The 15,935-nt window shown below is 35.3% G+C and overlaps 1 protein-coding gene across 1 annotated transcript in view; it reads right to left on the reverse strand.

Annotated features, from left to right (window-relative positions):
• Window positions 1-6,962: 6,962 nt before the first annotated feature.
• DAB1 (DAB adaptor protein 1) overlaps window positions 6,963-15,935 on the reverse strand; it is a 411,660-nt gene continuing 402,687 nt past the window's right edge. The window contains exons 13-15 of the mRNA XM_053694085.1: window positions 15,214-15,341; window positions 13,702-13,796; window positions 6,963-8,113 (exon numbers count right to left, since the gene is read on the reverse strand). Coding sequence (XP_053550060.1) covers window positions 13,716-13,796; window positions 15,214-15,341 — 209 coding nt within the window. The 3' untranslated portion in view covers window positions 6,963-8,113; window positions 13,702-13,715. The remainder of the gene's footprint in view (window positions 8,114-13,701; window positions 13,797-15,213; window positions 15,342-15,935) is intronic.

Here is a 15,935-nt window from a genome sequence, read left to right on the forward strand (position 1 = left end):
TAATTTATTGATTATGATATCCTACTGTGTTTAGTTGTCATTTAAAGGGATATTTAAAGGGATATTAAACAGTGCATCAATGGTAAAAACAAATATGTTAATCATATGTTATGTATACATAAAAAAACAGAACAACTTGTTTTCTTGCAAAATGAGCACTGTTGCCCTTGCCCTCGGTGTGAAAAGAGTGGACACATTTTTTAAAACTGAAGTTTCATTCTGCTAGTTCTGACTCTCTCTTATCTAGTCTATTAATTTTAGAGTAAACCAGTCAAGAAGTTTTATGACATTATGCTAAGATAAACCTTCATGCAGAGGCCCCTCCTCCTTGTAAGGCTGTGACAGGAAATACTGGACACTGCACAAATGTAATGTAAAAAAAGAAATAAAAGGTAAAACCTTTTAAAATGATGAATAATACATATTACAATTATTTGAATTAAAGGGACACAAGTCAAAATTAAACTTTCATGATTCAGATAGAGCAGCAATTAAACAACTTTGCAATTCAATTCTATTAACAAAATGTGCACAGTTTTTTTAAATGTACACTTTTTGAGTCACCAGCTCCTACTGAGCATGTGCAAGAATTCACAGAATATACGTATATGCATTTGTGAATGGTTGATGACTGTCACATGATACAGGAGTTGAAATAGACATAACTTTGAAATGTGTCAGAAAAAAATCTACTACTCATTTGAAGTTTAGACAAAGGGGCCTATCTATCAAGCTGTCAACTGAAAATACGCCGGAATTCCACATCGTAATTGTTGCGAGATTGATCCGAACTAGTTATCAAAGCCTACAGACAGGCAAAAGTTGAAATTTGTGACATAACATACGATACACCGGTCTCAATCCGACGCAGATCGATGCTTAAGTCATTACAGATGTTCCGAATAGACATTCGGCTCTATCTGACACTTTTTCCCAGTTATCAAACGCTCGGGACTATTCAGACGCATCTTACCTGGTTTTCAATCCACCACCGCTGCGGATGCCATAGAAATCAATGAGAGTCTGAAAGCAGTGAAAGCTTATGTTCGATGCTGCAAGACAAATAAATATAACCCATTGATTTCAATGGTAGAAAACAAGTAAAGTTTACACCTAACACCCTAACATAAACCCCAAGTCTAAACACCCCTAATCTGCCGCCCGACATTGCTGAAACCTAAATAAAATGTATTAACCCCATCCCTCCACTCCCCAACATCCCCGCAACCTAAATAAACACTATCCCGCCGCTCCCCAACAACGCCACCACTTAATACACTTATTAACCCTTAAACATCTGGCCTCCCACATCATTACCACTAACTAAACCTATTAACCCCTAAACCGTCAGCCCCCCACATCGCCAAAAACTAAATTAAGCTATTAACCCCTAAACCTAACAACCCCTAACTTTAAATTAAAATTACAACATCCCTATTTTAATATAAATTAAAACTTACCTGTAGAATTAACATAAACTATTTTAAACTATTATTTAACCTACCCTAACTATTATACTACAATTAAATTAAACTATCAATTAAATAAACTAAATTGCATATTAAAGAATCCTAACCCTACTAAAAGTATTTAAATATACAATTAAACATTATTAAACATACTAAATAACATGAAAAAAACAAACACTAAGTTACAAAAAACAAACACTAAATTACGAAAAATAAAAAAACTATTTATCAAAAATAAAAAAGAATTACACCTAATCTAATAGCCCTATCAAAATAAAAAAGCCCCCAAAATAAAAAAAAACCCTAGCCTACAATGAACTACCAATGGCCCTTAAACGGCCTTTTGTGGGGCATTGCTCCAAAGATATCAGCTCTTTTACCTGTAAAAAAAAAATACAAACACCCCCAACAGTAAAACCCACCACCCAACCAACCAACCTCCCAAATAAAAAAACTATCTAAAATAACCTTAGCTCCCCATTGCCCTGAAAAAGGCATTTGTATGGGCATTGCCCTTAAAAGTACATTTAGCTCTGTTACATGCCCAGACCCTAATCTAAAAATAAAACCCACCCAAAAAACCCTTAAAAAACCTAACACTAACCCCCGACAATCCACTTACAGTTGTTGAAGGCCCACTTGAAGGATCCATCCAGCCGGAGAAGTCCTCATCTAGGCAGCAAGAAGGGTGGCCTCTACCTTCTTCATCCAGCCTAAGAAGTCCTCATATAGGTGGCAAGAAGTCTTCATGCAGATGGCATCTTCTATCTTTATCCATCCGGCACGGAGCGGGTCCACCTGAAGACATCCGCCGTGGAGCATCCTCTTCATACGGTCTCTGTCGTAAACTGGAACTTTAATTCAAGTGACGCCATCCAAGATGGCGTCCTTTGCATTCCTATTGGCTGAAAGATTTCAATCAGCCAATAGGATTTGAGCAGCTCTCATTCTATTGGCTGTTCTAATCAGCCAATAGGATGAGAGCTCAATCATATTGGCTGATTGGATCAGCTTATAGGATGAGAGCTGCTCAAATCATATTGGCTGATTGGAACAGCCAATAGGATTTTAGCAGCTCTAATCCTATTGGCTGATTGAAATCTTTCAGCCAATAGGAATGCAAGGGACGCCATATTGGATGGAGTCACTTGTATTGAAGTTCCAGTTTACGGCGGCAACCGTATGAAGGGGATGCTCCGCACCGGATGTCTTCAGAATGTACCCGCTCCGCACCAGATGGATGAAGATAGAAGATGCCGTCTGTATGAGGACTTCGCCGGCTGGATGAAGATCGAAGAGGCCGCCTGGAGGAAGACTTCTTGCCCGCTGGATGGATCCTTCAAGAGTGACTTCAATAACTGTAAGTAGATTGTCGTGGTTAGTGTTATGTTTATTTAAGGGTTTTTTGGGTGGGTTTTATTTTTAGATTAGGGTCTGGGCATGTAAAAGAGCTAAATGCCCTTTTAAGGGCAATGCCCATACAAGTGCCCTTTTCAGGGCAATGGAGAGCTTAGGTTATTTTAGATAGGTTTTTTTTATTTAGGGGGGTTGGTTGGTTGGGTGGTGGGTTTAACTGTTGGGGGGTGTTTGCATTTTTTTACAGGTAAAAGAGCTGATATCTTATTTAGGTTGCGGCGGTGTTGGGGAGCGGCGGGATAGGGGTTAAACATTTTAGTATAGTGGCGGCGTTTAGTGACAAGGTATAAATAAAGTTGGGAAAAAGCTGAATAGACGCGAGATCGATGACTGCTAGTTAACAACAGTCCGATGCTCATCACCCTGTACTTGGTGTGCGTCTTTATGCCGGCTTTATAAATAAGGAGAGCGTATTGAGATACGCGGCCGCAATGATAGGCGATGTTAGGCGAGCGTATTGATGCCAGCGAATGCAACACAGCTTGATAGATATCCCCCAAAGTGCTATTGCATTCTCTTGTTATCATTTGTTGATTAGGCAAATCTACTGTATTACTGGTCCTTTAAATACAAGACACTGCTTAGTGTTTTCTATTACAACAATAAAACAGACTGTTTAACATCCCTTTAAAATCTCAATAAGACAAAGCAATGAAAGGATTTTGGTAAATAAAGAGTTCATTTTTTGTAATTTATTTATTTTTGCATAGACTATAGGATGCTTAGAAAATGCTACAGAACATTCAAAGACCTATAAAAATGTAAATTATTTGTATCTATGTCACACATATAATATTTTTTAGTAAGGCATTAATGTATAATAATTATCTTTATGCCAGCCCTTTTCTAAGCACTCTCATTGGGCTCTGGTTATTAAGCTGTAGATGCAGATTAGGAGTTATTGCTCTGGGACCTATTTATTAAATGCCTGTCCGACATCAGCGGATCAAGTCCGACAGACATCGCTGAATGCTGAGAGCAATACGCTCTCCGCATTCAGCATTGCACCAGCAGCTCTTGTGAACTGCTGGTGCAATGCTGCCTCCTGCAGCAGGGGGTGTCAATCAACCTAATCGTATTCAATTGGGTTGAATTGCGGCAATGTTTGTCCGCCTCCTCAGAACAGGTGGACAGGTTATGAAGCAGTGGTCTTTACACTGGTGTTTCTGGCGAGCCTGAATGCTCGCAAGAAACACATGGCATCAAGCTCCATACGGAGCTTGATAGATAGGCCCCTTTGAGCTGGCACTTTAAAATAATCCAGTACTGATCTGACCAGAGTGATTGACAGCCCCTGCTCTGGACATTTAACAACTGCTCACTTATTTATAAATTAAGCTCATTATCTTTAACATAAACAGTAAATATCTATAAACAGATACTAGGATATCAGCTGAACTAGCATAGCAGTAATAATCTATCTCATGATTTTAAGAATGCTTAGATAAACATATGATTACCGTATGTGTTTAAATAGGCTAATGGCCAGATAAATAAGTATTTTTGATTGTATTTGCTGAAGGGTCATGCTTTCTCCATTGTCTTAACAAAAAAAAAAGACAAAATGCAGTGTCTAGTAACCAGATACTATTTATTGGCATGTTAGTCACCCAACCATCTGTAGAATAATGAGACATATCTTTTGAAAAATGTAACTCCCCTCTTTCTGTCAGAAGTTTACATGTGCGTTTATTTTTTGGCAATTCAATGTCTATTCCTTGTTATTGCATTTAAGGTTGTGTCTTTTAGAAATGGTTATGTTTTCATACACTTCCAGATATGCATGTATGTGACTGAACAGCAGAGGATTGGAAACTCAACTTCCTTGTGCGCATGTGCAGGCTCAGGAGCTTCCAAAAGATATATTATTGTTATTTTGTATTGAACACTAAGTTAAATTATTTTATTGTGTTTTTAAAATATATTTTTTGGATTAAAGGGACAAGAAACCCCAAACATTTCTTTCATGATTTAGATAGAACATTCAATTTTAAACCATTTTCTTTTTTTCTTCCATTATGAAAATTGCTTCGTTGTCTTGTTATCGTTTGCTGAAGGAACAGCATTGCACTACTGGCAGCCAAATTAACACATCTATTTAGCCAATCACAAGAGACAAATGTGTGCAGGCACCACTAGTGTAGGATATGTAAGTATTCTTTTTCAACAAGGAATACCAAGAGAACAAAGCATATTTGAAAACAGAAGTTAATTTAAAAGTGTCTTAAAATTACATGCTCTATCTAAATCATGCAGGTTTCATTTTGACTTTCCGATCCCTTTAAACTCTTTTGGCAAGCTCATGAAGGAGACCAAACATTTCAGACCATCAGGTGTGCTGATCTGTGTCCGTGTTCATAAATTTGTTGTGATTTATTTATTTTTAAAGTACATCAAATAGAGAATTATATAGCACCCTCCTAACACCCTTCAAAGCTTCCACTGCCAGCACCATTCATTGTTCCGATGTACTGGCCAGGAAGTTATAGTGAGCCTTTATCACTGAAGCACATTTTCCTTCATACTATTTTATCCAAGTGTTCTGGACATGTGCTCACCCCTGTATATTATTATATCTAAGTGCCCTAACCATTTTATTGTACTCTTATTCCTTTTATTCATTTCCCCTCAGTTATTTTCCTCTTTATAATATTTATGTGTATATTTTTATACAACCACAGACTCAGGTGAATTACACCAAAAAGAGAACCTGACAGTAGCCGCAGCATCAGGAAGAGTGAATAAGTTATATACACAGCGCCAACATTAGAAGATACAAGCTCCCAAAATGAGATCCCTAAAAACTCAAAAATAATTACAATGTATAGGAGGAGGGAGATCCAATTATATCCTCACAAATTATTTTTCACTTTTTCTTTTTGTGAGTGTATAATTAGATCTACTGGATATCATTTCTTTGGGACCCACACTGTTAGGACACATTATGTGCCACTATCAGGACACCTCATTTGGACACTATTGGACACACTTATTCATCCTTGGACACTATATTTTGGACACTCCTCTATATTAAATAATATCTGAGGATATTATACAGTTAACACTGTTTTTCTTTGATGACTCAACTTACTCTGTGGTTTTAATGACCTTTTGTTTTTTGTTATATTATAGTGTACCCTATTATATGCAATTCTATATTAAATGTTATTTTTAACAACCATGTGAATTTTAACAGTTTAATTGTATTTAGTACATATATAGTAATCATATATTCTCATGACATTTTAGCTTATAGATACTTCAGCCAATTTGGCGCTCCCTCCTCCTATAAACAACATCAGGAAGAGTATTTTATGAATAGAATACATATAAAAAAACTAACAACAAATAAAACCCCCTCAGTTTCTGTGATTATTTGCTGCCCACTCATATTGGCAACCGTAGGCGTCAGCTTATATAGGCTATGCCTAAATACACCTCCGATGCACCTGGGTTTATTTTTCTAATTTGTTTTAGTATAGATACGACTTTATATATGAAAAAATGTATACTGAGAGCATCTATAAAAGAAGACAATGATCATTAAAGGTACATAATACCCAAATATTGAAACACATGAAACTGATGCAGCATAGCTGTAAAAAGCTGACTAGTAAATATCACCTGAACATCTCTATGTAAAAAAGGAAGATATTTTACCCATTACTTTCAAGGGAGTGTGCATCTGGCATGTGTAGACACAGTCATGTGGAGGACGTTTTGAGGAAGTTTACTATGAAATCTCACAAGATATCAGTGGAATCTCATGAGATCACAGCAAAACAATGCATGCCCTCAGCACTGCTGATGCTGATTGGCTATTGTTTTTTTTAACTCGCAGTTGGATAGTAGCTGAAGTATAAGTGTTCATAGAACACTTACTCTGGTGAGCTGAAGAAATTCTGAGGTAAAATATCTTCTCTTTTTTACATAGAGATGCTCAGGTGATATTTTCTTTTCAGATTTTTACAGTTATACTGCATCAGTTTCAAGTGATTTAGCATATGAGTATTATGTCCCTTTAAGATGTATATGATTAACAAATACTGTAGTTCTGAAATAAAAATGAAATCATCATACAAGGATCCCCATTCAGTTTATTAGTTTCGGACAAGCTAATTACTCTGCACTTGAAAAACTTGTGAATTTAAACCTTAAAATGACATACCTTCCAACCACTGAAATTGTCTATCTTTGCTACAGTGTAATGGCAATATGAAAACATTTGTCATAATACTGATATTTACAAAATCTGCAATTGTTTATGTTATGTACTTAAAGCCTTTTCCAAGAAGAATTTAATGTTACGATTATAAAATAAAAATTCATTTTTTTTCTAATGTACAAAAGAGACAGAGATGGGTAATTTAATCGCATATTTCATTTTTATAGCAAAATTCATGCCTCTAATGTCCCAGGGCAAAGTCTTTTTCATCTGAATCCAAGATTCAGAAATGTTGCAGATTATTTAGGCAAATCTGTCTTTAAAAATGGCACGCATGATGAGGAATCCCCTTGTCTGCATAGTATTACAGCAGCAAGATATGTGAGAAGGAAGTAAACCCCCAATGTTTTTTATCTCCTTAAATCTGTCTTTCTCAATACGTCCTTCAGCACGTGCAACTTCCGGTTTCCACTCAACAAAGACCAATGTTATTTGTCCTCCACAGTTTCAAAGGCCAAAGAGAAAGCGATACAAAAATTGGTATAATTGCATTTTCTATCATAACCAGGCTTGTGAAAGATATTATCCCTGCCCCATCAAAAAAAAAAAAAATCTTGTTAATAGATGCAAAATAAAAATATTTGCTTACTGTCAACAAATAACCCTTATTTTTGGGTGTTATTATGAAAATATCAATAGAAAAAAAACCAGTGCAAAATTTGTCCCGTAATCCAACGTGATACTGCGGCTATATAGAGTTTTTTTAATCAAATAAAAAATAACCCAATAAAAGTATTCAATGGATGTCCTCTTCCATGAAGCAGATGATCAAAAGATAGTAAACCAACTTCCTTTGCAAAGATTTCTGGTAAATCTGTGTTAGAGAGTCTGTGCTGTGCCTTTGCCATGAAAAGCCTTTGTTCTGTATACTGGTAAAACCCATTGTTATGGTCTATTGATACGATGTTGCAAGTTTCAGGAACCAGTCAGGTATTTAGTCGAACCTTGAAGCACATTTCGGAGGTCTTTTGATCTGGGCATAGATAATCTCTCCTGATCCGATCTAAAGATGACAGAAAATAAAACAAAAAATATAGATATTCGTAAATATCATATGTATGCAGATAACCCCTTTCTTATTTTGTTTCAGAATATACTTAAATTTAAGCTGAATTGTAATAACATTGTAAACATGAAAACATATCAGTTTAATATTTTGTTTACATATTTCATTATATCTCCCAACACTAGTATTTGGGACCTGGTGGCTTATGAGGGAGATCTAAGGGCAGGGCAGTGTTGTAGCAAAGAAAAGGGCGGAGCCATGTCATTTCAGGAACAGAATTAGGTAAGGAGTGGACAGAGTGGGAGTTGGGTAGTGTTTGTCAGGAAGTCTAACTGATTCAGTGGGAACAGCTGTGATAACCCCACATAATGCAGAGTTGTTGAGAGCTCTGTTTCATATTTTAGAAGTCTGACCAGTTTATTTTTAATAATGTTAAGCACAAATAATTTATTACATTTGTTGAAATATGAGTTGAACATGTTTGAAATTTGAATGCCTAGAGAAAACTGTAAAAGAAACATTCAGTGTGGTGCAATGGACAAAATGAGTTTCCAAAAGGTTAAAGTTCTTCAAAAGAACAAAAATGCATAGGATTGGGTTGGAGAGGGATCTCAATGATACGTTTCAGTAGAGATAATATTGTGCAAAGTCATTAGAAAACCATTAAATAAACTGTTTTTTGTAAACGATTTGAAACAACTTTGAATTTGAAAACAACTTTGTTGAAAATCTTAACATAAACAATGGAATATAGTCTTAAATGGTTTAGGAACTATTTATATAAGTATATTCATTTATTCTGAAGAAGGGATGGGACCCTGAAATGCATTGAGAAGGAACATTTTCTCATCAGGTGAGTGGCGTTTTGTCTTCTATTATTGCAGCAGAAGTATTGCTTTCATTGTATTGGGGCTTATTTATCAAGCTCCGTAGAGAGCTTGATGCCCCGTGTTTCCGGCGATCCTTCAGGCTCGCCGGAAACAGAAGTTATGAAGCAACGGTCTAAGGAGGCGGCGGACAGAAATCAACCTGATTGAATATGATTGGGTTGATTGACATCCCCCTGCATGTTACAAATTTCTACCACATATTTGTTTTAATTAGTGCTACTATGATTTTTAAAATGGCAAATTGTGCCAGCTAATTTTAAAGTATATTTTAACATGGCAGCTTTATTTTTCTCTGCAAAGTACCAGCATAAAAGGTTAAATATGTGCTGTTAACATTCCAGGGACAGAGGTGCAGAATTATATTTGTTTTAACTCCAACCTATACACATCTGATGATTTGTTACTAAATACTGTATATAGAACTCAAGGGTACATAGAAATCAATATAGCCAAGGATCCTTGATATGATCTCCTGAGAATAATCCTTGCAGCATTTGTAACAAGTGTCTCCTTTATGACTGCTGGTATTGAATAAATATTTATTGTTCTACCTTTGAGTGTATGCAGAAGAGTTAATCCTATAGAGTTAAGAGCTCTTTGTTGGTTATTTAAAAAAGATAATGCTTTCTTTACTTTTCTCCATGCAACTGATCCTTCTTAGAACACATCTGTGAGATTAAAATGATGTAACATCATTGAAACAATCAAGAAAGCTTATGTATATTATTGGGTCATTACATTCTGCATGATAATTTCCAAAACAAGGCAAAGGGAGACAAGAAATCAGACAACGGCACATGAATGTTACCAAACCTCAAATTATCTTGTTTTCTCTGCTGTCTCTCCACTGCAATTCCTTTCCTGTAGGGATTTGTAAACACTTGTATTTTGAGGTTTAAATGGAGGAGGAATGTTCCCTTTTGATATGTATTGTGCTTTTTGTGAAGTGTATTAGATAAAAGCTTTTTTAGCCTTCTTTTTTTTTTTAACACAAGGTCGGCAAAATGCAATAGCTGTTGATCTAAGGGTATACATAGCTGTTTATTGGCAAGCACTTTCTTTTAAAAGGAAAGCTAGTACACCCGCTTCTTATGACCAGGGCTAAGGGAAGTGGCAACCAAAGGAAGGAATTCCTTTGCTCACAATCAGGAAGCAGAGAGAATACCTACTTGTGTTACTGAGACATAAATATTAGCACAATTGTCCTGGGTTATCAGATGAACGAGGTGGTGGGCACAGGGACACTGTACAAGTGCAGCTGTCAGTGTGATATAGGCATCCAGCTACAGCACGTAACTCAGGTGTAAGTACTTAATGCAAGGATAGGAGTGCAAGGAGAGATTGCTGTTGCTGGTTGCACAATGATATTTTGACAGGTGTAGCACATAATGTTTATTCATGAATAACAATAGGGTTCTCCACTGCCTACTGGGCCCCTTACAGACAGATGCTGTGTGGCCCTTGCAACCTCTGAGATCTCTGTTCTTACACCTATGTAGTGCACTGAGTGTACCTACCAATCAGCACTCATGTAAGCCAGAAAATCAGCACTGGTCACGTGCACGTAATGCTGAACTTTGCCTTTTTTAAACAAATTTTTGCAGAGTATGATGGTACTTGTTAAGCCACTTTAAATAAATTTTATTTCTTAATAGGTGTGCTGTCATAATAGCCTCAGGAAGATTTTAAAACAACTATTAAACACTTCCATTCGCAGTGTTAACATCTTCCTGTTGACGCTGCTTGCTCTCAAAGGGTAAACTTTATTTTGCAACTTCTACAGCCAGCAGATTACAAACTAAACGAAATGTGAGCTGGAGAGGGAAATAAATGATGCTGTAACATAACAGTGGTGTGTCTGCTCCTTGATATTGTGTGTCAGTTAAAATTAAGTTACCATGTTGCTGCCAACAGGAAGATGTCATCATTGCAAATGCATCAATGGACAACAATATAACATGATATCCTATTACAAAATTGCATGAACATTTTTGAAAATAAGTAAAGACAGACATTTAAAAAAAATCTAATAATAAGAAATACATTATCTATATTATCATATCATTTTGAGAAGAAGATTTGAAAGTATTATTTATAGTCAACACATTCATTCTAAAAACCATTGCCTTTGTTAACATCTAATTTTATTGTCACATAATGAGCTACATTAAAAATGGATGAGGTTAATACACCTGTACTAATATTGTTTTGACTAACATTAGAAACGTTGTGGGACCCTGCTGACCGGCATATGCTCTCTAGTGTATCTGGTTGTATCTATGTTCTTCTTCACTTTCAGCTGCTCAGAGAAACTCATTAAACTAAACGGTCTATAATCTCACGCTGTTGTAAGAAGACAGCAATTTCACAGACCGGTGATTAGTAAGAAAGACATTGTAGGATGTACTGCAACGTGTTTTCATGCCTCTTGGGACAAAAGTATCATTACTATATATCAATCTGGTGGACAAACCATTGCTTACACCAAAGAACATTGAAAGTAATTTTTTCCAGACATTATGTAGGTTCCTTCATAATTATGTGACCCTTTCTGTTATTTAAAGGGGTGCTACTGTGTGACAGTCTATGAAAAAGAAAAGTATATGACGAATAAGCAGAACTTGATGGGAACTTTAAACGTTTGACCTTGAGACTCTAGATTTTAGTTATGTTAGTGACTCAGGGTCCATAGGGTTATTCTCAGGATTATGCAGGTTATTCACAATTCACCCATTGTATTATGGTCTTGGTTTCTAATTACCTAGCTGGGAAAAGCTTAAAGTAGGGATTACTGACAGTTGTACCTTCATTATGGTTCCACTGTAATAGTGATAGAGAACTACAGGGAAATTGTACTCAGAAATGTTTTCTCTGTCATATGAAAAAGTAGCATTTTAACGTGTTGCCTTAATAGATATAAAAATGTAAACTAAAATAGCCAGTTGTGCACATTCTTCTAATGCTTATAGACTTTAAGCTTCTTCCTACTAATGCTCAGAGTTAGCAGGACATACCTATCAACCAATGAGCATAAGCAGGAAGACTGTTAGCCAATGAGCATTAGCAGGAAGTAATGTTAGTCAATGAGCATTAGCAGAAAGTATAATTAGCCAATGAGCATTAGAAGGAAGTATAATTAGCCAATGAGCATTAGCAGGAAGTATGTTAGCTAATGAGCATTAACAGGAAGTATCTTTAGCCAATAAACATTAAAGGGCATTACAAGGAAGTTACTATCAGCCAAAAGACTTAGAATGGCACACACAAATGATAAAGCTGTAAAAGTTTAAATTTACATTGAAATAGCCTTTACATGACATTATTTTATACAAACAAAATCAACATTTGTTTAGATGGTGCTCCTCCATATGGATGATTGTGTCAGTTTAAAATCTTGGCAGATAATGACCATCAATTTTACTTCCTCTTTACTTTCAAAGGGGTAAACACACATTTAAAGCACCAATCAAGACCTACAGAGCACTGCTGGTTTCAAGTGGAAAATGCCACTGATCCATGGGACAAATACTGTAGCTTTTTAGTAACCTTTGCAAGTTCTCCCTCATTTTAAGGACTTGAACCAATACGAGGGCCATTTGTTGTCTGGAAAAGTTAGTCTATTGTTTTTATTCTAGCAGACATTAAACCTTTTGGTACTGCTCATCTGTTGGACCATTAATATTTTTATTTGGAAGATAATATTTGTGATTGTTTGTTGTACATTATTATACTGAAAGGCTATCACGTTCTCTGGGATCTCAACAACGTATTTTAGTTAACAGCTCTCTTTTTGGTTTGCAGTGCTGCCATTTTCCATACATCTTATGATCCTTTTGAGAGTTAAAATATTATAGAAGGTGCTGCATGCTGTGGTTCTGGCACTATCCTACAATCTAATCACTAAAGCTTATTCATTTATCTAATCTTTGGTAAATGGTATTCATAGGATATAATAGAAAATTGTAAAACTTGAGAGACTGAGATTTGCCAATAATAGAGAACCAAAGTGCTGAAAATAAAAGTGGATCCCAAAATAAATATGGCAGTTGACATCCTATCATATCTATCTATCTATCTATCTATCTATCTACCTAAGAAACTGCCATAAGATTTAGAATGGAAGGTTAGGCTACAAAGCAGTTGACATCCTATCCTATCTATCTATCTATCTATCTATCTATCTATCTATCTATCTATCTATCTATCTATCTATCTATCTATCTATCTATCTTTCTATCTATCTATCTATCTATCTATCTATCTATCTATATATCTATCTATTTAACTATCTATCTAAGAAACTGTCATAAGATTTAGAATGGAAGGTTAGGCTACAAAGCAGAGACCCAATATTTGACTTTGAGAAGCCTCCCTCCCACACACATTTAACAGATTTTAATTGTACAATATTAGTGTCAAAACAAGCATGGCAGTATCCTTTAATGGGACAGTCCCATGATGACATGTCCAGGTGCCTGTAATAAATCATGCAATGGAACAAAGCACAAGAACTCAACCATAACAAGACAACACAAGGTCATGCAACCAGGTGCCAGGAAATATACGGCACTATGACGGGAAAAATAAGGAATGAAAAGGTAAAGGAAAAAACAAGACAAGGGGAAAAAAGTCCACAAAAACAAAAGCTCAAGAATGAAGCGATTCAAGAAAAAGAAAAAAAGGACAGATACCTACCACACCAGTGCTATCTAGCTACCAACTTGGGGAGTCATGTTATCCCCCGAGGGCTCACCAAGGTCAGTGCTGGGTGAATCCTGAGACGCATCAGGCTAAAACACAAGAACAAAATATTGCATTTGCTGAATACTGTATGGTGTAAGCACTTCACTTATTTAAAAGGACATTAAAGAAATTGTTATGCATGTGCATAATATATATCAGCAATTAAGAACCAAATTGCAATAGATCTACATGCAAAATAAATGTCTTAAAGATAAACTAAAGTCAGAATGAAACTTTCATGATTCAGATAGAGCATGCAGTATTAAACATAACATGTCCAATTAACTTCTATTATCAAACTGAGCTAGTCTCTATGCACACTCTCTGAGGCACGAGCTGATACTGAGCATGTGCAATAGTCCATAATAGTATGTATGTATATAAGTGTGATTGGCTGGTGTCTGTTACAAGCTATAGGGGACAGGGAATTTGAAGGGAACTTTGTCAAAAAACAATCTACTGCACATTTTAAATTCAAAGTAAATGTTATCGATTTATCTTTGTATGATGCTTTTGTTGAATGTACAATTCTACTGTATTTAAACTGTCATTTTGTTAGTAAAGTTTTCATTGTTGTCAATTGTTGCCAATTAGAGAGAGCTATACATAATTTACTGCACTGAACAAGAAATCATGGATAGCATGAATCTGGGACATGGTGATTAAATTTACAGGGTGTTTGCTAGCCCCTCTTGTAGTGACAGTAAACAACTAATTTTTTTCTAGTTACTTCAAAGCTATCCTTAGCTTATTTAAAAAATAATACAAATTATATATATATATATATATATATATATATATATATATATATATATATATATATATATATATATATATATATATATATATATAGCTAGATGAGAGGCATATAGATAGATTGATGATAGAAAGAATAGGTTTTTTTTGGCTCAGAAAAGTTACTTTGCTAAAAAACCCTTTTTGGAACTGAAAAATAAATCTATCTTTATTTTTTACAAGGTTAGGATAGCGTTGAAATAACTGCACATCCTGCACATCTGCTGTTAAAATATTGATAACATACTATCTATTTAAGGAAAACATAATTTTTCAATGTAAATTACAGGAAAAGTAGACAAATAATAAACATATGTTGTGGAACATTTTTTTTATCTATGATTAACCATTTTATCTGAGATTTCATGCTTTAATTAAGTTTAGCAGTGATGTTATTCTTAATTTATTTAATACATTTAATTACACAATGAAAGATAGGGCTATTACTTGAGTATGAAACTATTTTTATATTTATCTTACATAAATTAGCTAAGAAAAAAACGTATAATCAAAGAATGATAGATTAAAAAAAAGAGACAGAATAACCATTAAAAATCTTGTTTTCTGCAACCTTGTCTTTAGATTGCTACATGCTGCCAGTTAATATGTGTCACAAGCATTAAATTGTCTAGAGATATCTTTTTTTCAATATATCTAGCAATTACTTACAGCTTCTTTTTCTTCACTTTTACTAGGACTATCAAAGCCTTCTTCAAAGATGTCATCTGCATTGGGATCACTTGTGTGAGATACTGAGGATTTTGAGGGAGAACTGTGCCTCGGAGCCGGCGTTGGCGCTGTGCGGAGAATGTGACATTAGGAACAATTAAAAAACGTCTGCACGTTCAAAAGTAAGTATCAAGTGTGAATACAGCTGCATTAAAAAAAAAATCCTGTTTACTGCACATATTAAAATGACATTGAGAAGTAACTCGATTTTTAGAGGACACGGTTAGGTAGAGATAAAAGAATCATTTATTAAAAGATAGATAAAAGAACAGAGGGTGCAATGGAATCCATTTTTCATTTTATATTACAGATTTGCCTGCCAGAAGTTAAACAGACTCCATCAAATTCTTTTTGGAATCAGTGGTTTGAAACTAATAATTTCCTTCTGCAGCCTGTTTGCTGTCTAAACCTGTTGAGACACATTTTTCATACAGAAACAAATACATTCATCATTTATCTGTAGTTCACGCACTAGGATGTTTGAGCATTCTTTTTCATTATCTTTTGCACATATATGCCATATAGAACGTCTTCCTATGGACTGGGGCAATGACATTCATTTTGACATAAGGATTTGCATTTGATTCTTGGCATTGGCACAGTAAGGCAAATGCTTCTGACTGGTACAATTATTCAGTTTTACAAATTACTTTCTATTAACT

This window comes from Bombina bombina, chromosome 10 (genome assembly GCF_027579735.1).
Source record: "Bombina bombina isolate aBomBom1 chromosome 10, aBomBom1.pri, whole genome shotgun sequence".
Taxonomy (NCBI): Eukaryota; Metazoa; Chordata; class Amphibia; order Anura; family Bombinatoridae; genus Bombina; species Bombina bombina.